At 41.1% G+C, this 26,537-nt stretch overlaps 2 protein-coding genes across 2 annotated transcripts; one reads left to right on the top strand and one right to left on the bottom strand.

Annotated features, from left to right (window-relative positions):
- Nucleotides 1-5,581: 5,581 nt before the first annotated feature.
- Nucleotides 5,582-8,193, bottom strand: fgf20b (fibroblast growth factor 20b). Its single transcript, XM_029512225.1, has 3 exons — nucleotides 7,550-8,193; nucleotides 7,172-7,275; nucleotides 5,582-6,995 (listed from the first exon to the last, which is right to left on the bottom strand). Exons 1-3 carry the CDS (start codon nucleotides 7,842-7,844, stop codon nucleotides 6,750-6,752), a joined length of 645 nt encoding a protein of 214 aa, XP_029368085.1. The 5' UTR covers nucleotides 7,845-8,193; the 3' UTR covers nucleotides 5,582-6,749.
- A 440-nt stretch (nucleotides 8,194-8,633) lies between these two features.
- On the top strand, nucleotides 8,634-26,081 carry micu3b (mitochondrial calcium uptake family, member 3b). Its single transcript, XM_029513319.1, has 15 exons — nucleotides 8,634-8,879; nucleotides 10,614-10,761; nucleotides 12,495-12,526; nucleotides 12,759-12,837; nucleotides 15,494-15,541; nucleotides 15,615-15,697; nucleotides 15,789-15,857; nucleotides 17,384-17,425; nucleotides 19,014-19,109; nucleotides 19,780-19,868; nucleotides 20,043-20,214; nucleotides 22,133-22,241; nucleotides 23,029-23,186; nucleotides 23,837-23,905; nucleotides 25,062-26,081. The coding sequence occupies exons 1-14, from the start codon at nucleotides 8,634-8,636 to the stop codon at nucleotides 23,903-23,905; spliced, it is 1,440 nt and encodes a 479-aa protein (XP_029369179.1). The 3' UTR covers nucleotides 25,062-26,081.
- Nucleotides 26,082-26,537: the final 456 nt, after the last annotated feature.

Genomic DNA, 26,537 nt, shown 5'->3' with positions numbered 1-26,537 from the left:
GAGCAGCAGATTACAGGTCCATTGATTCACATTGATTCCTATGAAGTGGTTTTCTGTGCTGGCTCAGGTTCCTTTCTGTTCTCACAAACAACTGGGTCTCAGGCGGCACACTTGGATCACTTGTGCTTTGGAACTAGCTGGGACTTGTTCATGTTTAGCCCTGTGATTTATACAATTTAACTATATAAGAGCTGCAGATTAATGTCCTGCAGGATAAAGCCCTGTTTAAACTAAATCTGTTTAGCAATCTTGTTATAGGAGATATTCTCAAGTACTACAGACACACTCCTGTGAAATTAAAAGGAAAATGATTTTGGTTGATTTAATGTAAGAATTATTTACAAGAATTGCTATATATGCTGTCAAAATCTATTTCACATATTGAGACTAGATCATTTAGAAATAAGTAGTATGAGTATGATAAGAATGAGTCTTTCTTATACAAAACTTTATTGACATATATGAAAACAAAGCCTTTGGGGGCCACAGGGGGGCTTTGTTTTAGCAACATTGCTATGGTCCTATAACAAAATGAAAACGAGACAGCTAAGTTACCAACAGACACAGATAATTACGTTGCTGCTTAAGGATCGGCAGTATATTGTGAGAGCAGGGTGCTGGGATCCAAGGTAGCTGCCATTTAACAAACGTTGGGAGGCGATGGGGGTGGTTAAGTGGTTAGCGGGCATGCCGTGTTGTTGTAGTATCATGGGTTCGATTCCAGCCTGTGACCTATGCTGCAGGTCATTCCCCACTCTCTCTCCCTGTTTCCTGTCTGTGCCCCTGCCACTCACTAACTTAAATAAAGACATAAAAGCCCCCCCGAAAATAATAACAAATAGCTGCACCCACGTCTTGCAGAAGCTCTAAAGCTGAATTTTACTTCAATAATGATCTTCTCACACCTTCGGCAGATGCTGTATATCTTGATTTTCAGCTGCACACTTAGAAACCTACTTAAACTGTTTTACAGAGTGACTGCTAATTTCAATACTATTTGAAAGCAGAATAGTTGTGGTGAAAGACTTTGATGTTCCACCTGCATTAGATGGATGGAAAACACTGCTGCAGCTTGGAGGTTCTCTGCAGTATCAAGCAGCCAGCCAGTGAAGCAGTGGAGAAGTTTTGTTAAGTGTTTCTTCAATTACCTTAAATCAAGCAGTTAATGTTTTGACCAGGAGGGTAAGAAACAACATCCTCTTTAGCCAGTAAGAGTGTTCTGTGGTCACACGCAGGAATAATTAGTGGTATTCTCTGGATTTGGATGTCAGCCAAAACCTGGCATGTCATCTGCCACTGTGAGCTAAATGTATATTGGGTTCAAATGAGATGAACTAGACGTGCAGGGTTTCACGGTAAATTCTTCTCACATATCGTTTTTCTCTCCTCTGTCTTTAAGTCTCTCTCTCTAAGCCCTCTTTTCTCTCTTTTTCCTCATGTTTTGTTATTTTACCTGAGGTGCAGGTGTGAAAGGGTGAGGCCGTGGAAAAACATTCAATTCCGTATGCTTGTCATGAAGGAATCTATTGACTGACCCCTGCATCTTGGCACACAATGACAAATGGGTTTGCAATTTTCCGCCTGACTGAGGGGCAACAAAGCACATTTCCACTTTCACCAGCAGGCAGTAAGAGTACAGTTTTCTTCTAACTTGCCCTTTAGCCAGGGAGCAGCGTTACACATAGCTGGACTCTTCACTTTGGGGTATGCAGTTGTTATCGTCAAAATAGATCCCTGCACTTGGTATGATGTCTGAAGACAAACAACTTGTTTTCTTCTTGTAGTTGTAGTAAGTTAGATTCAAAAATTTAAATATGCATTTTTTTAATTTTTTGCTGTCATGTATCTGTATCATTCTGATTTTTTATCTTCAATCTGTGCATTCATCAACGAGTTCTTCAAAAAGCTTTTGGACTAAAACTTAGACTTTGGTCTGAAAAAAAATCTCTGCTGTATCTGTGTCCACAGTTAACAGCTGTGCTGGAGTTTCGTCATATTTAAAGTAACATCACTGTCATTTTACAATAACTTTTTTGTACCTTTTTGTATAACAGTTCAAATTCAAATAAATGGCCACTGACACTGATCACACCTTTATCAAATACCTCATGTTTCATGCACATATTTTGCAATTGCATAATTGTGTTATATGAAGTGCCTTAAATAAATAAGTTTGTGGTCTCCCTAAAAAAAAAAAAGGAAGAAAGATGTTTACAGCTTATTTATTCATTTATCTAGTTATGTTTAATATCTTTTCATGCTTTAAAATCATTGAGGACTTCACAAAGTTTGGGTTTCATTTCCAAGTGGGATACATCCATCTTGTTTATGAGTGTGTAGCATCGTTAATGACAGCTGGTAATTCCACTCTGTTAACTCGTGTTTTCACTGCTGATTGAATTGCTTCCAAAGCCTACAGGAATGTTTAAGGTGGAAGCTATGGAAATGAACCAATTGACCTTTTTTTCTGACCTTAAAGATCTCTGTACCCTGTGGGAGCAGAAACTGTCAGGCAGCACCAGAGTTTGGAAATCAAAGGGATCTATGCCGTTCTTAGCATGGTGGCACCCAGAAACATACTGCCACTCCTCCAGCATGTTGTCGTCACACAGGTAGCTTCAACGTGAGGCATTAATTTTATCAGGAATGTCAAACTATTTACAGATTCATCATTATTGAAGATTTTACCACAAATTTTACCAAGTTGTTTGTGTGTGTGAGTGTGTGTATGTTTGTGCGTGTACCCTGATGGGAGGCTCTGGCCGAGCAGTCCGACGGGGGCGATTATGTCCTGTAGGGATAACCTGTCATGGTGCTGAGAGCCTAATTTGTGCCTCATGCTTTTCAGGGGGCAATTATAGTGCCCAAATGTCAAGACCTAATTTGTGAGTCTGTAATGTGGACACATGGGCCGGAGGACAGGGTGAAACGGCTGCTCACACATTGGTTTGGTCAGCAGATGTGAGCGACAGGGTGGAAGTTAAAACTAAAGTTTTTCGTAAGCTTTCCTTTTGACATTGTGGCTGGTTATATTGGAGCTAATTTGATTTTAGATTCTAATGGAGTGCTCAAGCTTCAACTTCTGATCATATGCAAGTAATGTTTGTGTATAAACACATTTTTTCTATTAAAACTAAATTTGGTTACATTATGTGACAAAATTCCAAAATAGTATAAAATGGAAATATTCCAGCGAATTCCAGTAAATAGAAAGTATCCTGCTTCAGGTAATATATAACCACCTTCCTGCTAGGGTTTATATGCCTTTAACCTTGTATTAACGCTGTTGTAATTATGATATAATTAGTTAGATTAGAATACATCATATATTTTATATAATTGCGTCTTTTAGGCCTCTTGCCTCTTGTCGACCTGCTGGGACTGTGTTACAGATGCTACAGATGGCAGCTGTGTGTTTATTGTACCAGAGCAGATTCCTCTTCTCTGTCTCCCCTGAGAACCGAGAGGCTCAACTCTCTAGAAATGACATAGCCTCAGCCTCATCTTCTTCTTCTCCCCACAACACCTAAACATGGTTGTTTTCTGCTCACGTCTCCATGGAGATGCAAACAGAGGAGCATATTTTCCACTGCAGCTGACAGCCTGCGATGTGGAGTGTCAGTAAATCAGGTATGCTGGTCTAATTGCTGCTTGTGGAAGACAGACCACAAAATCCTTTTAGTTGTGACACTAAAAATTATTGAACTCAAATGAAGGATAATGCAGCAAGTGTAAAAGATGATTTGTCTTTTCAATCCCAAAGTAATGAGTGGTTGCTGGATGGAGGGATAGATGGATGGGATGTAGATTTTTGTAGAACTGTAGATTTTTACGGTTAGCTTCTCTCTCCTTGGACTCAGATGAAAGCCCAAAAGTATCAAGTGGATAACGCTATACTTACACTTCTGCTATAATCCCTATAAACACACATGCAGCTCATAATTTGTGCGCACGGCAATTTACTAAGGAATAAACAAACAACAAAGAGCCTGAAATCAATAGTTGCAGGATTCAAATGACACAAAGCTGCAGGCACCATCCCTGCGCAAACACACTCTTAGAAGTGGCCACGGCTTTAGAGCAACAGGTGAGCTTCTCGGCACCTCCCCTGTCTTCTCCAATGCAGCCTTCTAAATATAGAAATTATGCTCTCTGATAATTGGGGGCAGACAACAAAGCCAGCTGTATCTCCACCCTCCTCCTCCTTGAGCTGCTAAGTTATATCCCCAGCTGACAAACAGCAGGGCTGAGATCAGAGTGTGAGAGCTGGAGAGCTGAGGGAACACCTGTGCTGTCTGACTGGACCTTGAAGATAGACATGGAAGATCACTGACTTCCACACCTGCCAATGGACCAATGCCATACACTGACACACACACACTTGATTGGGTTTCCTCGAGAGCCCTTTAAGGCCGCTGCCGAGGAGGTGGTGAAAGTCAGGGAGCATCCATTAAACGTGTGGGTCGGCCCTCAAAGACCGGGTGCGGATGAAGGATTTAAGTGTTTTCAGCGAGGAGCCACAGACCACCTGGAGGAGGGAGAGTAGGTGGAACAAAAGCGTCTGTCTAAGGGCCAGGTTGACTCCAAAAACACTGGTTAAACAAGTGCCAAAGAGCACTTCAGGGCATCAGGTATCACAAGTCAGGATTTCCAGTCTGTTTAGAGATATGACCTTCAAAATGTCAAGGGGGGTTGGAGGGGGTTATGCTCTTAGATTTGCACAAAGTCTGCTTTTCATGGCCACAAAGGTGATGGCACAAAGCTCTACCCTGAAATTTTAGCTTTTTTGGAAGGTTTTGGAACAACAACAACAAAAAAAAAAAGAAAAAAAAAAAAGCTGCAGCTATAATGTAACACACACGCGTCTTGTCACTTTAACGCTATAGAACTTTTCTAAACGAGCAATAGAAACCTGAGCTATGACAGTATCTTTCCAGAGACATGCATCACAATCACCTTTTCATGCCGTAATAGGCTGGTGCGCGTTTATCCGGTGGACAGGGAATGTCCGTATGCATGCAGGTTGTAATACACTCTGGATTGTTGTCATTAATAGACGACAGAAGCGTGTTGATGTACAAGGTGTGCAAGTGGGAAAGTCCCACTGTGCCGTGCTGTAGACACGAGAGAGCTGGCAGCAGGGTTGACTCCCCGTATCAAGACACCCCCACTGGCTCACCATCACACACATTTGTCGAGATCACAGGCTGAGCTTTCATGCTTCAACACAGATCTGCTCTCAACCGTGGAGGAAACTGTGCACAGATATGAGATAGTGGTGTTTTAAAAACATAAATCACAAATTCAACTGCTTTGACAGAAAAGGGTGATAAAGGGTCTTCTACAATAAAAAAAATGTTAATATATGAAGAGATTAGGATGCTGTGGCCAATTTAGCATCATTAAATAGCATATTTTATCAAGTCTGCAATCCTCTAACTGTCAGCAGAGGTTACGCAATCCTTACCGCGCTGACCTCCACATTTATACAGCTGCTAAAGTTGCAGGGTCTGAGCTAAAGGTCAGATTTTATTTGGTCCTGACCGTGTTGTTGTGCAGCCTCTCTGTTCACAGCATTCAGGAGGGATGCTTTGAAGTTTTATGTGTGCATCGGGTCTGCAACTCATCCCCTGGCATAATGGTGTCCATAAAGAAAGACAACATTGGTCTCGTAACAGGTTTATATGTTTGAACTCTGAAAGACAAAAGGCAACGGCAAGTGTCTATTTCTTTTAAAATACTACACAGTCAGTTGTTGTTAAAGGAGCGTTGGTTATGAGTGGACAAAAATACTGAGCAGCTAACAAAGTACCTTCATCTGTGATTATAAAGGCTGACAAAAAAGTTTTTTTTTAATCATATTTTGAGCAATTTATTGTTTTCTTTGTCCACTTCAGATTCTGCTTCAACACATGTAACAGTAGTTTGGTTATAATTACTGTGTCAAAGAGATTTTATAAAAACTGGATTCACAGTTATCTCATTTTGATATAATGCATTTTAGATCTGAGGTTCTTTCCAGGTTTTCCAGACTCATTTCCTATTTTGGGTCATATTACATCACTAGCTGAGTGGTTTTCAAAATAAAAGGCATAATGGTACAGTGTCTCAGTCTTTATATAATCAAAACAGTTCCTAGTGGTTTCACTATATTACATGTATCTAACTGTAAAAATATATTCTCAAATAAATAAAAATATAACATAAATATATGTATCTAAAAGGAATAAATAAATTGTTATGTTCTGCTCTTTTTAAACAGGTCTGGACACAGGTAAAAAAAAAAAAAAAATCTGGATTCCTTCAAAGTCCTTCTGAACAAACTGCAGCTCTCTGACACCGTACGCAAATAAAAAGCACCATCTTGTGATACTACAGATTCCCACGGTCTCCAAATCAGCTGAGGTCTCTGTCCAACAGACAACAGAGTAGACGCCCTCGGACCACTCGGCTCTGTTTCCCATTCATCTCCTATTCCTTGCAGGTGCTTTTTAGGGTCGTCCGGCCTCTGAAACAAACGACCCCCTCATGCCGAGCGTGCAGACATTCTAGCCTGTCTTCCTGGCTGCTGAGAGATGGCCCGTGCATTCCTACAAGAGGCCCTGGTACCTATATCCCTTTATCCGGTCGGGCTGCTCTCCACCAGCCTGCACCGGCCACATCCCTGCCTGCGTCCCTTTTTTTCCTCTCCACTCCCTGCCTCTGAGGGTTTTAGCAGCTATTCCTGATCTGCACCAGGCCTCCAGGTCTCAGCTGTGTCCCAAGATATCTCTGTACAGCTCTGGCACACGGTCAGGGTCCACAGGCCTTGGCAAAAAGTGTGTAAATTTCTGGTGCCGCCTGGATTTAGTGCCATCTCTTGGTGTCCCATCTTTATTTAATGCCACAAAATAACGTGTCCCTTTGTCACCGTGCTTGTAGAGGTTGGAGGAGTATGTGTTGTACCAGTTCTCCTCAAACTGTTCCCTGAAGACACATTGAGCTGTGAGCTTTTCCTGAAAACAAAGGATACAACATAGGAGGAGTCAGGATAGAAAATCACAAGACACATTACATTACCTTTTAAAAATTAATCTCTCAGGAAATAAAACTCCAAATATGAACTGCCTGGTGTTATCAAAGCGTAAAAATGAGCATTTGGTCAATATGAATAAGCAAAGGTAGTACTTACAGAGCCATACAGCTCTCCTTTGTCGTTCATCCCCAGATAAAGTCCACTGTCCACTCCTCTAATGCTTATCAACCCAACAGCAAGGCTTATGAATTCCAAAATACCTGGGGAAGAATAACACAGTTGTTCTCTACAGACTTTGTCGACGATGACAGAATATTATCAGAAACATCCTAATTCAACTCTGTGAGCAGCTCATTGGCATCGTTAGTATGTTTCAATGGACTGAATTGTTTCAAAGCATCGTTTTGAACACTCCATTTCATAAATATTTAGTTTACAAGTAACCCGCTAACTTTAAAAGAGGTAATGTAATTGTCTATTTTCACAATAAAAAAACAAAAAACAAACAAAAAAAAAAAACCCCAACAACTTTACCAAAACGACTGTGGTCCTTCCTTGTCCCTTGCACTGTGCCATCCGGAAGTATTTCCAGATGAAATCCAGTTCTGCAGTACAACTGTCTCCTCCTGAGAATCCCTTTCAGGTGCGTTAAATCCGCCGTGGTGCTCCGGGACAGCCTGTCTCCAGATATGAGGTGCCCCCCCAGCAGCGTCGGGCTGTCCCCCAGCGGGGTCAGGAGGAAATGGGACCCGACCTGAGCGACACCATCGATGCCGTGCAGGACGCCTCCAACTTCCCCCAGAGCAGCAGCGGCAACAGCAGCAGCCATCGCGTCAAAGCTCAGCGGGTAAAGTTCAGCGAGGAGGTCCGGAGGGAGCGCACTTGCGTAGTCGGTACCTGTTTTCCACCGTCGCTTATTGCATGTTTACGTCCGCCTGTCCCCGGTTACTTAGCACGTGTCCCCGAGGTGCAACGGCACGCGGACGCACGGATTTCTGTCCCCTGACATAAAAACGCTCACCAAACCTTCGCCGCTTGCCGCGCAGATCTTTCCCCCTGGTCTGCCTGAGGCTTTACGGCTGGAGGTGGACTGATGTGGCTCTTCAGGAAGCCGTCATGCTGCATACCTGGTCGGAGCGGACGGTGCTGCCTCAGCGGCGCAGGTACAGCAGCTCCTGGAAGCTTTTGCGCTCAGAGTGGCAGAGCTGGTGAGGCAGGTGCAAAGCCACAGGACGGGGAATGGGCGGGGCTGTCACAGTTCAGACGTGCCCTGGCAGGGATTTTTTTTTCTCCCCTAGGCATAAAATAAGAGACACGGGGGTTTGGGGGTTGATGGCGGGCTGGGGGGCTTAAACTGAGCTCGGATATCACTTCAAATTCAAGTGAAACACGTGACACTTTCAATCAATTCGGGCGAATAGAATTGATTTGTGGGTAAATGTGAAATCTTTATTCCCAAAAAATATTTCCATGTGAACATTTTCCTACACTGCACCCGAATTTGAAGCCCTTCAGTTACAGGGCGCCTTGAAGTGCTCACGGTATATCTCGCGAGCTCGGAGCAGCAGGCGGCTCGCGCTGCTCGGCCCGCGGTGACGACAGCTCAGAGTGAACCGCCATGGCCGCCCTCCGCAGGCTCATCCGCTCACTCAGCACCGGCTCCCTCGCTGGGTCACGACGGCCGCAGGCGTCTTCTCGGGCGGCCAAAGCGCTCAGAGTCGTCGCTGCCGGAGCTTGTGTCACCGCGGCGGCCGGTGCCGCCTATTACTGCGGCTCGTCGGTCAGCGGCCGCCCCGGACTGCGGAGCCACATCGAGGCTCGTCTCACGCACCTGGCGTTGCCCTCAGTTTCCGCCACACATAAGGTACAGTGGGGTATTTATCAGGCCTGCCAGCACCGGAGCAGCTGTCTCCGTTAGTCGGTCAGCTCGTCTCTCCGTGAAATTCAATAACAGCGATGATCACGTGCGGACAGCATCGGGAGCTCTCCGCGACCTTTGGTGCTGAAACGGCAAAAATGGTCAAAGTCGTCCAGGATCACCACACCAATTTAAACCTTTGCCCGCTTTTGTCTCACTCAGCCTTAAGGAATTTAAGAGAAAATGGTATCAGTCAGACATTATACAGTATTTATGTTAGAATTATTATTAATACTAAAGCCCAGCAATGAGATAGACCGAAGCTGTGTTTGAGAAGCTTTAAGTGGAGATTCGATTTGAGAGTCATTCTTCAACTTCCTGGTGATGTTTTTGGATTTAAGTTGTGCTTATTATTTTTGACCACTTCATGGAGCCTGGACAAAACTAACTCAAATATTACCTGATCTGACTCATTAATTACCTTTAATGACACTAAAACAATATTGAGTCATCAATTGATTATTTGTTCATCAATTAAATAATGATCGATTCATTCTTTAGTTTCCCTCTTCAGACACCAATCGGCAATGCTCAGTGTGATTTGACTAGACACTTTACAACCATATGAAACATACAGTACAATACAATACAAATCTATTAATTTAGAAAGGCAATTTGGTGCGGGCATAAAATACAATACCAACAAGCTGACATACAGACAAAGAACAATGTCGGGCAGTCACTTATAGTTGGAGTAAAATTGCTGCTGGTGATTGAGATTTTAAAATGATTATGTTAAAATAGTAATAATTGTCCCCACAATGGAGACCAATAGCGCTCAGTTCATTCACAAAAACAAGAATAACAGGTTTGAAAACCTTTTCTGGGAGATTAGGACAGGACAGAGACTGTGAACTAAAAAAAGAGAAAAAGATAATAGATTAGTTGAAAACTGACAGATGTATTGTAATGTTTTATTTAGGTTATCAGTCTTGCAAAGAATTATTTACATTATTTTTTACATTTTAAATTACTAGCTTTACCCAGGTTTCCATGTCACTGTGTTGGAATAATGTACATGTCACATCTTCAGCCTTTTTGGCCTTCTTTGCAATATGCATTTGTACCTATTAGCCTTCATACCAGCACCTCCAAGTCTCTAGCCAAGACATGTGTTGACAATGTCGACATGAAATCATGGATCACAGGTGATGTAAACAAATATACAAATCACATCTGGCTTGTGCAGGGGATTGCTGGACATGTGCAGGAAGACCTGACTGGTGTCCACAGGCAGCAGAAACTCAGGGACACATGAAACCTGACACCGAGGCTTGGTGGAGGGGATGATATTTGATGAGAGGTGGGGGTTGTTAGAAGGGGGTTTAATGGTTAAGCAGAGGGGGGCACACATTCCCTGGGTGTTTGCTCTGTGCCCAGTGGACCTGGCACTGTGCCACTTGACAGAGAGAGCCGCTCTGTCTTCACCAATCCAGCCTTGTGATCTGGCTGGGTCTGAACAGTTGTAGGGACATTATCTGGTGCAAAGGGATGAAAAACAGAGCTGACTGTGGCCCATTACAGATTAAAGCATGGGCTTCTTTGTTGTTCCATGTGAGCGAGGCTTTTCATGACAAGAAAAGCTTACATGGATAAAAAAAAATTAGACAATACTATCACTGTTGATATGGCGCATAGTATTTCATGATCACGTGTGTATGTCTCTGTGTGTGTTCACAGACAAGGAGCTATGGTCTAGATGATGGAGATATATACATGTCTACCTATGAAAACAGATTTCGCCTGTTTAGCTCAGTGGAATATGAGGGACAGCTCTACATGACTCCACTCAACTTCATCGAGTCCGTCACTCTGAACGAACCAAAGAGTGAGTGTGCTTCTTTCACACAGCACCAAACATTCAAACTGCTCAGAGGAATGAAAATCTGTAACTCATCTGCAGAAGAAGGTTGTGCGATATGATGAAAGCAACCACTGAATATTAATTCCTCAACTGGTAATAAAGTAAACACTGATTATTTTTACTTCTTTTAGACCAAATAGTTTCAGGATCGAATCAGCCATGGGAGCAAAACTCAGGAAGCAAAAACCATGTTTGAATGTTCCTTATAATAACTGTCTACACCACACAAACTCAAAGGATAAACACTGTTGTGGTTAATCGACATAACATGACCACATTTAATTAATTCACTCCCCTCATATCACTTTACCATTACAGTGGTTGTCAACAAAATTTGTTTTAGCAGCTACATCTAAGTTTATTAATAGTCCTGAACGAACCACCAAAGATATTTTACTGCTGCAGTGTAATTTGCCTGAGATGTGAAGTGAGAGAAACAAATAGGCCAATAGATGACCAAAATAGTTTCCAGTATATATTTTTTCCCATCAGAAGTCATTTAATCCGCTTTCTTTATTCTTCCTGCACTCTAACTGTGTGCTGCACTGCAGATGCATCTCAGCCTGGGTAATCCGTACAGGAGAAATCAGCTATATTTGTCAGCAGCCATTTGCTTAATTACATTTCTATCAAGTCATCAGATAAATCCCTGCTCCTTTTTATTAATGGAGATTAAAAAAATAAATAAATAAATAAACACCCCTCACTTTTGTTTGCTGAAACAGTACTTGTTGCTTGGAGGTGTCATCAGACAATAAGTTGTGGCTTGAAGTGCTTCAGTCATAACACCTGCATAAAGATAGACATCTTTACCAGCAACCCCACTTTTATGGCTCATTTATGTGGCAACCAAGTCGCAGAGACCCAGAGAGACCAAACAACTGAGCATGGATGTCGTAAATGTAATGATAAGATATTCTGATTACTGTGACTGATGGTGATTTGATGTGTGGCCCTGCTGTAATGTTCTGGACAGGGCTTCACACATGTAAAGAGGACATTAAACAACAAGTGCTATTAGCAGCAGTTTGTCATCGTTGCAATCTGGTTGCTAATGGCTAATGTGTTGCAAAATGGGTAATCATGGTATTTTATGGTTATATTGTGGCTGTAAAAAGAATAGTTTTGTAGGAATGTTAATGTTCTGGATGACCTTGAACATGAACATGCATCAGTGATGGTTTAATTTCAGAGACAAGTGGCAGCTGCTGTTATGGCTGTGTGAGTCATTTGTGTCAAAACATAAAGTTCTGCCATGTAAATTATTCATATTAGATCGATATGAGTAGATGGCCATGTAACATTATTTGGAAGCATCAAATACATGCCAGTGCATCAGTTGACGCTCTCCATTCTTCCTCTGCTTTGGTGGAGATCCATCACATGGAAATCATGATTCTAGCTTTATATGCAGGCTTTAAAATGTGTCAGTGAACGGTTATTGCCACTGTTATTGACATGATTCCCTGGCTGGCTGTTTTTATGATACTTCCATCTTATCTTCTGCTTTATTGATCATTGGAATGTTCCTGTGGAGATATCGCTTACAGCTTTGTTTCTGTCCACATAAACACCTGTTTTCACTTTTATTTCCCAGTTTTGTATCCTAGAGTTTGTTCATGTAAAATTCAGCCTTGAAAAGGAAAATCCCACAAATAGAAAAGCTGTTTCCTGATAACCTTATTTTTCTTTTTTAGGTAGGAGAACATGGAGGTCACTTACAAAAAAGGTAAATTGTTCTGTTGTGTAGAATTTATATTACACTTTATTTATACTGAAAAGGTAACTTGAAAATAAACTACAAGAAATGTAGACTGTCACCTCTGTTGTTGATCTTGAGGAGAATCTCTGTGTTATATGTGTAATTACTGTATTGCCTGAAATGCAAACGGACACCGTGCTATCCTTGTGAAGGATTTAGAAATGAATGAGTGGTTTGGGATTTTCCTCTGCTCTTCCAGGAATTAGACAAGATGCTGGCTGATACCCCGCCTGTTTGGAAAGGATCATCTAATTTGTTTAGGAATCTACGCGAACGAGGTGAGGGAACCTGCTTGATGTATTAGAGCTGTACGCATAAAGCCCTAGAATATTACTGAATAATTCCCCTTTCAACTTTTATTTTTTTAAGCTGACACATTAAGTCCCCTGTCTTGTTCAGAGTGTGCTCTGCTGTGCATGTCAGCCAGATGTAATCCAGTGCAGAAAGTGTCTGCAGTAAATGCTATCTTATCTCTACATCAGTTCGGTAACATGTTGTAGATTTATTCTCAGGCAACCTTTGCAGGAGGACCTAGGCCATTGACGATATACACAAAGTTCCTCCCTTGTTTATCTCATAAAAAATGAAATAACTGTGCAGTTTTGTGGGATTGAATATACAATTTAGTCATATGCTTGAAGGCAAAGTTCTTTTTCAACCTAAGAAAATAAATCATGAATGAATCTTAGATAAACATCAGATTTTAGTGTGTTTAACTGCACTGTTAACAGCAGAGGCAATTCATTGGAATGAATTGACTTAAAATCTGCCAGTCACCCACTCACTCAGTCACTCATGCATTCTCTATAATACAGTAAGTATCTGTAAGTGCAAAAGAGAAAATAATTATTCTAAACATATGAACCCTTAAAGAAAGTTGCTTAAGATGGTTAAAATGTAATTGATTGGACTTCTGCCATGGTGCTCTTTTTCTTAATTTTACTTTTGTGCATTTTATGACACACAATAAAAAGCACATATTTCTGTTTCCAATAGTCAATATTTTAATTATTCAATCAATTTTCAAAAACCGCAACTTGGATGCATATTGATTGTTCCAGACATTTTCAAGCAAAAGCTCATTTGTCTTGATATGCTGCTTTCTTGACACATTTGGAATTTAACTGTATTAAATATTCATTTACACGGTGGTTGGACAAAATTCTCCATTTAAAGATCCAGCAACTGTTATTTGACATTCAATAAAGAAATTGGTAATCAGTGTAATCAGTATTTAAAGTGCTGTTAGTTGCGGCCATGCATATTTTCAGTGACATGGTGTGTGTTGTCTTCATGCGGTTGCTCAACAAATCCTGACAGCTTTGGGAAGGAAGCAATAGGACTTCTCAATCTGTCATTATGTTAAGTGATATTCATTGCAAAGAGTCCTCCCTGTTTGAACACTGCCCCTCGAGTCCTCATGAGCGCGTTTAAAGACAGAATCTGTTTTAGGTTATTGTCATTTGTGAAACTTCTGCTCTCTTCAGTTATCTAACATTGAGGAAAATGAAGGTGTCATTGTGAGTGAAAACTCTGTTTTTAATTTTCCCACTTGGGTCTGTGCACTGGTAGGTCAGACAAGCTAGTGGAGCATCAGCTCTCACTGTTCTGCTCTCTCTCCTGTTGCTTTAGCTGAGTGCCAATGCTGGGATTTGGGGCTTTTAATCCTGCTGTTAAACGTTGCGGCTTTGTCAAGGGAAAAAAAGAACTGGATTGATCTGTGAACAAAGCATTGCTTTAGAGAATGAGGGAGCTGTTTGAACCCAGCTATGTTGAGACATGTCCCACTGGCCACCCCCCTGATCACCATGGACATTATGAAGCCTAAGAATGGCATTGGATTACATCTCCGGGACTGCCACTCTGTATGAAGTGTTTCTGTGGAATTCTTTGTATTGTCTAACAACATCTACTTGAGCTCGGGGGCTGAGCTGCAGGGAGGAGGGGGTACTCCCTCCAGGACTGAAGGTGTGTGGTATTGGTGAGATATGGTTGGAATCTTAAAAGTTTTTTTTCCTATCCTCAACCCATTTAAGCTTTAAAGGCTTTGAAGCCAGAGATCTGTTGTCATTATAAGGCCCTACCTGCCAAACATTGAGTGCTGTGTTGAGAGGATGGGGCATTTTGTCTTGGGGAATTTTTATATGAACTTTGTTCAATGGCATGCATCCATAATTATCCTTTCACACGTCAATCTCTATGTATCTCACAGGTTTTACATCATCCTGCTAGCAACATATTTCCTGTCTTAAGAGGAAACGTTAGAAAGAGTTAGAATTCCATCTTTCTTTGCCAGTTTTATGGTTTTTTCGTCTTTCTGAAAATGTCTCCTTGAAGTAAACCTTGTATTCCCTGAGTTCTTTTCCCATAACACTCAAAGCAGTCACCCAGAACTATCTGAGCTCGATTCTCGATCTTCCCAAGCAAACAAAAGCTTGGGAATGCTTTCAGAGTCAGAGGGGAGAAGCCTCCTGAGTTGGCGGAGATGTCTCCTGACACTTACTCTTCCCTTTTCACAACAAAGGGAGCTGAAGAACACGACACAAAACCTGAATTGGCCATTCTCAATCAGTGACAGATCACTTGAGAATGTATTACACCTTGTTACTCAAACACGATCAGAAGCCGTGGGCTTAAAATTTGTTTGGGTTTGTGTCCAGATCGGTCAGCTCAGTTGTAAAGCTGGTGTTTGTGTGAGAGGAACACCAAGCATGAAGTAAAAGGCACCTTTTAAGATGTTATCAGTGAGTCCAAGAAGATTACTCTTGTCTGGAGGCGTGCACTGTTTCTTTGGGTGGCTTATTCATCTCGGCTGCATGACTTTGAAGATCTGTAAACACTTGGCTGTTAATGCAATTTGATGCTGTCTTTTGTGGAAAAGGGAACATTTTGGTTTTTGTTTCTCAGTTTGTCTTATTTTTCTTTTTTTCCCAGGTGTCCTTAGTTACACAGAGTACCTTTTCTTGCTCTGCATTTTAACAAGTAAGTATATTTGAACTGATTTACACATAATTTTCTTAAAAGTATGACATAATAAATTTTGGTTTCCTTTCAGAGCCCCATGCAGGTTTCAGAATTGCCTTCAACATGTTCGATGCAGATGGGAATGAGATGGTGGACAAAATGGAGTTCATGGTGGTACGAGTCACTTCATGATAAGTGGATATAACAAACTGCTGTTAATCTATTATGTTAGAGGCAGCATAATAACCTCTTGCCTTCTCTCCAGCTGGAAGAAATTTTCCGCAAGACAAAGGACAGAAAAGAAGTTAGTGAAGATGAACGATTGGACCAGCAGGTATGAGTTGTAATACTGCTCCAATGTAAATATATTTTTATTTACAATGGAGCAAAGAATCATCAGAAATTGTAGCACAAACAATAGCTAGCACCCACCTTTGCTATAAAAACCTTGTGACCATCTTTAATTGGTTCCTATTTTTTTGGGAAGCTGTTTCAAGAAAAGGTAAAATATATATCAAATATGTAGTTCAAGGAGACCAGAACTGAGAAAAAACGATCAGTTAATGTTTAACCACCAATATTATTTATGTAATTGTAATTGTTGCACATTTAATTTTGTACTGTTTATTTTCATGGACATTAATCAACTTTTTGTAATGATTATAGTTTTTTGGGAGTTCATATGTTTGAAGATTTTTGAAGTTATTCCCTAGATCATTTACAGTTGGTGAGGTAGGTTGATTTTTGTGGCATTGTGATATATTGAAAATTTGTTTGAATTTGTACATTGAACCCTTGTGGCTTGTGGTGACAGTGAGGAAACATAAAACTCAAAGAACCGTGGGCCTGTGTATTTCCTGGAAAGAGTGATAGAATGTTGGACTTGAATACCCTGAAACAGGACTCCAACAAAAAATACTAATGTCTGTAGATTTGGTGTATCATCGACTGTAATACACCAAAAGTTGTGTTTTTTTCATTCCACTGCTCAAGTGACCAAAAAAATCTATAAAATATAATAATATAAATTATTGTGAATTATTGCAGGTTTAAATTGGTGCTAATCAAAAGTTATTTGGATCCTACAGAGAATTATGACCTGGCCCTTCAACTCCATTTTCTTTAACCTCAATTTTTAGTTTTGCTTTTATGCCATTTTACAACAGAAAAGCTGAAAAAACCTAGTGAACCCTACCTGCCCCATCAGATGGGCCGCCTTAGCAACTAGCACAGTTTAACAATTAGCATCTAAAGAGCCAGTTATTTCCTTAAGGATTCAGTGGAGCCCAAAACAGAGCCAAAAGACAGTGACTTGTTGAACAGATGAATGCTAAGGTTGCAACACTTGCAGTATTCATAGTGAGAACGCTGCACATAGGTGAATGTGGCCATACAGGGTAAAACATGTCTGAGGCTTTCATCTCTTTATGACTGTCTAATGCCGCATGCAGGTGGATGTAAACAGGCAGAGCTTAGTGGAGCGATAAGAGCTACTCTTTGAGGTCTTATCACATAAAAACACAACATGGAGGAGCTTACTCTGCTGGGACAAATGTTAGCATCTCTGGACAGTCTTGAATTAATCTGATGCCCACATGGGCATCAAAAAGATCATTAGAATGGGTACTCTAGATTTGGGAATAGAATGGTGCTTTGCTAAACGACAGCTGTGGATGAAGACTCTGGATGCACTTATAAAGCTTAAGGACAGCAGCACTAATCTTGGTTTCGAGGAAAGTTTACTAGGAAATCAATTGATAGCCTACAAACATGTTTCCCACCATCCTCCTGTTCAAAACGCTTAGTGAATAATGAATGAAGCCTCTGTCATGCATGTACCTTTTCTCTTTTGCATTACAGATCCTGCAGCTTTACGGTCATCGCAAATCCCTGCCACACAATGTGCGTATTGTTCGTTTTCCCTGAAGGAAAATGTTCTGCTTGTTGCATGTGTTTTTGGCATTCAGTACCCCAACCCGAAAATGTTTTTGCATAGTGAGTTAGCACAGAAAACACAACTGACACCACCCATATTTGTCTCTGTTAACATAAGATCGCCTCATTCACTGAAACTGAACTGCATCAGTGTGTACTTCAGTATTATCTGACATATTGTCTGTGCATATGTGTGTGTGTGTGTGGCATTGGAGAGCAGCACAGATGATTTATGTACTTGCCTTTTGTCAGCATTGGGCGAAAGATTCCACTTCAAAAAGTTCCTACCTGAAGACTGACAAGGTTTCCTCCCAGACCCCCATGTTTTATTTTTACAGTTTCTTGAGGAGTGGTATTTGAGCTCAGGTTACCTTTTGAGATGGGTTTGACCATGAAGATGCCAGTCAGAGTGGAGAAGCAGCAGCACTGTGAAAAGCACTCAGCACACACAGAGAGCAGCCTATAGCTAACACCGGGACAGGCCCATCTTTTCAGAGTGCTGTTTGGACACTTTACCTTTAGGTGTGTTTATTTTTTCCTGCTGCACTGTAGGTATCTTTCCAGCAAACAGTTCAAAAGTCAAATATTTTTTAAACACACACAGCAGGCACGTCTTCAATTGTACAGTTGGGCTTTCCCCGACACATTCTGCTCACAAGTGCATCGGGGCCTTTTCATGGGATAAGACGGGAGCGTTGCGGTGCATTAAAGAGTTGTTCTGTAATTAGCTGTGGGATCATGCCATAAATCTCCCTCTCTGGTGAAAAGTGATGAGGTGCAGAGGAAAAGCTGTTTTATCAGCTGTCTCACATTCACCCTCAGGCCTGAGATGGTGAAAAAAAACTGAATAAGATAAATATTATGAAAGGAAGCAAGCCATACTTAAAGACACGTGTCGGCGGCAGCTGGCTGTTTCTGTTTGGTTGTATGCTTTTCAATGAGGTGATGTCCAGAGTTGAGACTGGAGAAATGATAGGTTGATAAAGCAGCAAAAAACAAACAAAACAACAACAGCAACAACAACAACAACAACAACAACAACAACAAAAAGTTCCAACAGTGCTATATAAGAGAGTCGTCTGATAACCTGCATTTTTCTTGCAGCTTGTATCAACTGATGTTGTGTTGGGTGGGATCAGTTACATAGCTAACCTGGCTTTGAATCACCGTCTGGGTCTAATGCCCTGCATGCTTTGGACATGTGTTAGCTGTGTTAGCTCCATGTCCTGCCAAGAGGCTGCATGCATCGCTGCAGAGCAGAGCAGGCTCATGTCAGGGCTGATGGGCTTCTGAGATCTACTGGTGTCAGCCCCGGTCTCTTTCTGCCTGTTTGAATTTGGATGGATGTCAGATTGTTTGTGTGTCTGTGAGTCTGTCATTCCTCTGTTCTACGTCTCTGACTTCGCATGCTGCTCCCAGTCAGTGCGTCTCTGTTCTTCTGCCACGGAGTGTACCTTTTGTGCACATCCGTCCATTTTCCTTTCCCTCCTCCAGTTAACATGATGTGCCAGATGTATTTTGTCTTCTAACAGCTGTGCTTCAACTGTGACCACAGGTTCTTAAAAAAGACAGTCAGCATGTGGAGGCCCGTGGCATGTGGGATGTTCTCAGACGTGGCACGAGTCAAGTTCTGTTTTCTGATCTCACTGAGGTAGAGAAGTGGCCATGAAGATGCTTCTTCAAATCACACACTGTAACACTTTAGAAGAGGTCCTGCTGGACTGTCTGACTGTCGTCACTGTTTTATTTCAGTCGAGACTCCTGTAAGTTTTGTGATAGAAAGTGCAGAGGAACATGTTCTTGATTCATGCATCTGTCCCCTTGTTAGTAAGAGTAAATCCTCAGAGCTCTTCTAACAGAGTTTCCTCTAAAAGCAGCAGCTTTTGAAACAGGAAGTGCAGCATGTGTACTAAATCCATTGCATGGCCCGTGTTTGTATCTTGGAGACGGGAAATCCTGGCCCCATGTTGGCTTCAGGCACAGCTGAAATTAAACATTAACTCAGAGTAATTATTCAAGAGCTGAATCTTGGTATGGCTATTAACTAACATCTATACTTAAAGTTTCAGCATGGTTAAATAAATGTCATTGTTAATGTTTACCTGTTGTAACCGTGATACTTCTGTTTGCGACAGCACAGCTTGTCCTGGCTGCTGAAGCTGAAATTTTGTGTTAATTTAGACAACATTTGACTGAAATGTATCAGTAATCAGTTGTACACTGTGGTTTGCTGCATTTTTCTTGCTTTTACACATTTTTATCACATTTAAGGCGCATTTTTTTAGATGTTGAGAGTGATAAACTTTTGGTTCTTCTAACAGAGTGTGGAAGAAAAAACAGACACAACACTGCTGGTCCATTTGTTTGGGAAAAAAGGCAAAGCTGAATTAAAATTTGAAGATTTTTACAAGTGAGTTGAGACATCTTTTGTCTGCTCTGTCATTAATCACGCCCCCTTCATACTGTAATATTGTAATTAAATAATTTTCGTACCACATTGAACCTCTGAAGTGTTCCTTTGACTGTGTGGGTCCCTGGTGGTGGCGTTTCCTGTCAGCAGCTGCTGTCTGTCTTGCTCCTCCAGGTTCATGGACAACCTGCAGACAGAGGTGCTTGAGATAGAGTTCCTCTCCTACTCCAGAGGCCTGCCCACCATCAGTGAGGAAGACTTTGCTCGGATCCTCCTTCGCTACACCAACGTGGATGATGTCAGTGAATACCTGGACAACCTGCGGCACAGCATGCCAGAAGAAAAGGTGCACTGTTCATTTTGCCCTTTGATTCACTTTGTCATCTCATGTCACCACTGACATCTCCAATTCCTTGTCTTGAAGTACAACAGGTTAATACTAACACCTTATAACATTATTATAATAATTATATATAATTATAACATTACATAATTGCAAAACCTGAAGTCGTAAAACATGTAACAAATTTGACAATGTTACATTGGTGTTCAAGGTTTTTTGTCTCACCTCTGTAGTTGTTAGTTACCTCATCGTTACCTCTATTCATGGCACATGTAGTGGGCACAGTTTTCTAGACAGTAACTTTTAAAACCCACATGATTCCATATATTTAAGAAAAAAAAAATTCAAACCTTCAAGTGACACTTGAAAGAATCTTCCTGCCACCTGCTGTAAAGCTCACTTTTACTTATGCAGTAACTTATTCAGTGGAACTTTTAAATTACAGTTTGCGGTTTGGAAGAGCTAGATGTTGGATGTAATCGAGAAACAGCATTTTATCTGTTGGCCCAGTGCAGCATCTCTGTCTGGTTTGATAGAGACAGATATAGGTGCTTGCACAGACACGACCGAACCACACCTGGTACCCTCACTCTGAAGACATTACCCAGGAAGGCAGTACACTCTGCCATGAAGTAGCTTCAGCACATACAGCTTACACCAGAAAAATATAAGATGTAAATCACAATGCTTTATGCTCCTACAAACAGTTTTTTATCTTCACTTTAGAGAGAACTAGGCTAGCTGTTTCCAGTCAGTGTGCTTAGCTATGATAACTGCACACTATCAGAGATACGCTATATTTAAAGACAAAAGAGAGGTTTTGATCTTCTTATTTAGCTTTCCCATGATAATGAGCTATTTATTCTTATTCTCTCATAAAAATTTTGGATCTTAGAAACCCAAATTTGTCATCCATCATTGACAGCAAATGAGAGTGCAAATGAGCTATTGCAACTTTAGAGTCTGAGGGAGATTCCAAATCTGTACAGCAATCTGACAAACCCTTACAAACCCTTCTCCCCATAAATTCTTCACAAAACAAAAAGAAATCTTAGCATGGCTCTATTGGGCTGTAAATATAAACAGAGTTATTTTGTTCCCTTTGGATATTGGAGTATTTCACTCCTTTGTTTCTTTCAATCCCACTGTGTGAATTAGCTGTTGAGTGAAGCAACCTCATTTGAGCTTTAATTTGTTTTTCCTCTTGGCACACTGACCCACATGAAAGGACGCCAGCAGCTCCTCAGCCACCTCGAGTAGCCTGCTGCTAGATCTCCATTGATAATCAAGTGGGACTCATCGTTGGGCTAAGAGATATTTTATGCCCCTCACCTTGTTAAAACAGCAAGGTGTCACAGATTAGTCATTACTCCATTTGTTAGGCTCTGTGTTTGCCTGTTTGGCAGGGCCTCCGGCAAAGGAGGTGCTAGTAGCTGCGGCATGGTCGACTGGACATCAATAGGCTCAGTGTTTGACTCATCAGTCAAGCCTGAGATGTTTAGGGATTCATCACTTTTGTTTTTGTTTATGCAAGTATCAGGTTAATCTGCTTTAGAAAAGTTTGCAAATGGCCTGACCCCATCCCAAAAGCTACAGTCCCCCCCCCCCCCCCCCCCCCCCCCCCCCCTGCTGACAGATCAGCGTGTCCATACTGCACAGGGAAAATCCAGCAGTGTATACTTTGTCTGTTTGGGTGAGTTATCTATCTGATGGCTTGAAGGTCCCCCACACACACTAAAGGAATCCCCGCAGGATGAAAGGAGGCAGGTTATTATGTATTGTGGGAATTGTAGCACTATCCTTCGATGGGGTGTTGACACATGCAGCCACTTGCTTTATGGGCCTTTTTTTATTTCATGTGTTGCATCTCACAAGGTTTTCCTGGGAAAGACACCATTTTATTGCTGTGATATCTTTGCAGGGAATCACATTTGAGGAGTTCAGGTCCTTCTTCCAGTTCTTAAACAACCTGGAGGATTTCGCCATTGCCATGCAGATGTACAACTTTGCCAACCGTTCCATTGGTCAAGGTAAAGACTCACATTCACTTTTTTGTCCTCATGTCTCCATTTGCAAGTTAGTTTAATCTTTGAACATCTTTGAGAATAACAACTGTGCCCATAGTGGAAACACAAACCTCTGCAGAGATGAGCGGCTGGACTGACTGACTGTGTTAATTTACCTGCTCTGTGTATGGAGCCGACATTGCTGGCAATGAAAGGCTTGCTCATTCTGAATGGTAGATATTTAGGGGTCTATGGAAGCCGGTCAAATACTTTCTCTCTAAGATGGAAAAACTTTGTCTTGCACATAAGTGCTTGGGGATATATTAGATTTAGACGACATTATCCAGAATCAGTCGGAGCAGCACTCCCTCAGAGTAAACTGACCTCTCAGACATTCACCAATCAATGGATTGGAACTTTAATACCTTATGAAGTCCAGAGGTCATCAGTCACTCAGGAGCAATGTTGGGTATTTATGATCATCCTCTAAGTAATGGATGTAGGTATTTCTAATTTCATGATGTTATAATCTGATCTGCTGCTTAGAGAGGAATCACTTCTCCACACACTCCTTTCTCACTAAATTTCTAACTAAAAAAAGTGCTTACTTTTTTATCCTGACTCTCCTGTCAATCTTTCCTGAAACGTTTGTCTTGTGCTGGGTTGTCTTGGTTTTTGCTTTTGCTCATCTCCTCCCTTGAAAGAGGAGACGCTTAATTTCAGAGGCAGTCATGGATTGAGTAATATTCACCATGTGGCTGCATGCAGCAACAAAAAAATGACTTCAAACCGATTTAAATGTCATGTTCAGAGGAGTTCAACCGAGCTGTCTATGTGGCAACGGACATCAAGCTGACCCACCATTTGGTCAACATCATCTTCAAGATCTTTGATGAGGATCATGACGGGAAACTCAGCTACAAGGAGTTCATTGGTGTCATGAAGGACCGGCTGCACCGCGGCGATGGGGTAAGAGCTCAGGTCATATAAACACTATTCATCTCTGTTTTCATGACACTTAAGATGTCAGAAGAGATGTACCCATCCGGCCTACTCTCCTCCTCCCTAGTAGCCTTATGGAGCACTGATCAGAGGCTTCTCATCAAAGAGGTCAGCACAGAGGCTTTGGCATCAGCGCTGCAGAATAACATCTGAGCCATATTTGTCAGCTACTTCTAAATGTGCAGAGCTGGCAAAAGGACACACGCATGTCAAGTCAGATTTAACCTGACAAAAGACAAACAGGCAAATATGGGTTGATGCGAAGCTCAGAAATGTGTGTTTATTTTCACAACAGGAGGCTTTTACACAATTAGGCCCACTTAAGCAACTATTATCAACACAAACACCATCTTTCCTGTTTAATTACAACTTTGAGAGAGTACTAATTATCTCTCTTTTTTCTTTAGGTAATGGTGTACTTAAATACCTCCGTGTCTAAATTACACTCCTGCCACTTTGTATTTGGGGAACGCGTCTCACCTCGGTGACTGTGATTAGTGATTTCTGTGAAATTATACTGCCACCTACCGGAACATCAGGAAACCCATCTTGTGTTATTTTCCCTTCATTTTCCTGTCTTTCTTTCTCCTTTGTCTCACACACACACACACACACAGGGTGTCCGAGTAGAAGAGAAGTTCATCTCTTTCAAGTCCTGCTTGAAGAAGGAGCTTTCAGGCAAATAGGTAAAAGTCTTTTCTCACACTGTTCTCTGATGAACGAGGGAAATGAAATACAATTGTAATGGTGAATGTGAAGGGTAACCATGCATTCATTACCTAACAGAGATTTCAAACACAGCAGAGCTGTGTATAGTCAACCTTTTCAGATGTTGTTCAAGGCCCACACTAGCCTCTGAACGAAGCATTAAGTTACACTGTAATATTAACGCCTGATCAACTGCCACCAGATACCAGCTTAAGTCTGCATACAAGAGCAGTTTAAAGCCATATAAATGTTTCAAAGGGCCTCTCTTCAGAGGGTTTGCTAATTTGCCTTGATAAAACTTGGGGAAAACATGATTATTAATTATATCTACAAACTGTGATATGATAACTTTGATACGAACACATGTATGTTCGAAAAAATAAGTGGATTGCAAATTTCAGTATGACACATTATGTAAGCTTGACACCTGTTAAAGAAGTAGTTTTGGAAATACATTGTCACAACCGGTTTGAATCAAGCTATATATCGCAATTGGTTAGTGTAGACACAGAGGTAAAAGGCTAGTTTGTTCAAAGGTAACAAAATCCCCCTACCAGAAGCTCCAGACCTCAACAAACAACACTTCATATGACATTAGCACAATGCAAACCAAAGCAAAACCTTAAACAATAAACAAACAAACAAAAAAAAGTGGTAGTATGGCGAGATGCAGTAAACTTCCTGTTGTCTTATTATCACTGTGAGTCTCATAATGAATCACTAATTGAGATAAAATAACAAATATATTTCTGTCCTGGCAATATCATTCTGTTGAAAACAGGTAAAATGTAGACAAATGTGGAAGGAGCTGCTGGATTTATTACCTGTTAAAAACTCAGAAAGGGATTTGTATGCTGAAAATCTGCAGGTGTCACTGCAGAGGACCCAGATATTTTATCTGCATACTTGCAGAACTGCTGCACTCCATGACTTTTTGAGTAAGAGGTGCAATGATTTTTTCTTGTTCTGGTTTCTCATTATCTGATTTTTCAGCATCTAACATCAGAAGAAAATGCCCCGTTCAGAAGTGGTACAGATCAGCCATGTCTGCCTTCATGATAAATAATCTGTTGGTTTACATTTAGAAACTCCGGATTTATCACTCTTATCACTATGTCTTTCCTTTGTCACCAGGTGAAGATCCCAACATCAGTGCATGTGTTACAAACTGGGCGAGCTTTGGCTTCTGTGTGCGCTCCAGTAGGACAGCGGGGTTAGTGCATGCTGCAGCATCTTATTACAGTGTGTTAGAAGTTTTAAAATAAACAGGACATGGCACAGACAGGATGTGGTCAACCTAATGTGTAGCTCTTGGAAGTGGTCAAACACAAATTAGCACAAAAAAACCAAACACTTAACTCAGAGTTGCAGGAATCTAAATTGCACTGACTATCTCGTATGACCCTCTTCACCTTTTCAGAGCCATTTATTAATGAATCTGCTTGTGAATATATTTAACAACTAAAGTTTCTTAACACTGTTTGATATACATATCTAAAACTCTTACTTCTGCCACTGTATATTGATCAGTTCGATTTGCCTTGAATCCTGAGTTTATTCTGTACAGTGGCAGGATTGTGTACATACTTTGTCGTTATGTTGGCTCCTTGCACTGATCAGCTTAGGACAGCAGCTCTTCCCCCTCACCCTTATCCTACTTCTCCTCCTCCCTTCTCTGAAAGCGCTGCAACTAAAATCCTTTGGGATACCCCAGAGCCAGCAGGCATGAACACACACATCCTCAGTTTGTGGCTTTTTCACTGTTTAACTATAGGCAGCTAACACTGTTAATCATTTCTTGGCTGGTAAACAGAAGTGCTATTTTTATGCCACTGGCAGGGATGACCTCTTTACTAATATGCAAAATATTGAAGCCATATGTTTGTTCCACTCTCGAGACACTCATCTTAAATAATTGTTGGTTTAAACAGAGCAGTAAATTAAAATGACTTTCCCTTTAGGCTCTGACACTTGTTCCAACACTAGATGACAGTTTTTTCCCAGTATAATGTTTGCTGTGGGTGGAGTTGTGTACTGAAAGAATACTGAAGATATCAACATGTTAAGTGCTGTCGGATTAACCAGACCAATGTATTTGTATTTCAGGCAACTTTCTGTTCAAATGTTTCAATGAGTTAGTCTACCTTTTTCAGAGTTTAACAATGCCTTGACTGTTACAGTGCAGATGCATTTATAATGATGTCGTGCAATAAATGTGAGAAAAAATATTTGGTTGTTTTATTTTTTTTCCAGTTGATCTCCGAAAAACACAGTTTATTCAAAGACTGTTTTGACAAAAGTCATCTGATAAACTGTTTACATCCCTAACTGTTTCAACAGACAAACCTTTTCTTCTTCTTCTTCTCAGCTACTAACTCCTGACGGCAAGACCACAGTAGAATAAATGAGCGTTTTCATCCTCAACCTGAAGGCAAATCATTAACAGTATTAATCATTAGGAACCTGGAGCTGTGTGGGTGCCCTGATTAGACTCTAATCAGGGGCTTTTTTATCTTTAAATGATTAATTCAACATGGTAATAATTTACAGTGTCGCACTCTAATCCTGGACTTTCTGAAATGAGGGGAAGGGGTTTGTTAAAGGAGTCTG

The sequence above is a fragment of the Echeneis naucrates genome, chromosome 10 (genome assembly GCF_900963305.1).
Source record: "Echeneis naucrates chromosome 10, fEcheNa1.1, whole genome shotgun sequence".
Classification (NCBI taxonomy): Eukaryota; Metazoa; Chordata; class Actinopteri; order Carangiformes; family Echeneidae; genus Echeneis; species Echeneis naucrates.
The sequence above is the reverse complement of the archived record's forward strand: the minus strand, read 5'-3'. Positions and strand labels throughout refer to the sequence as shown.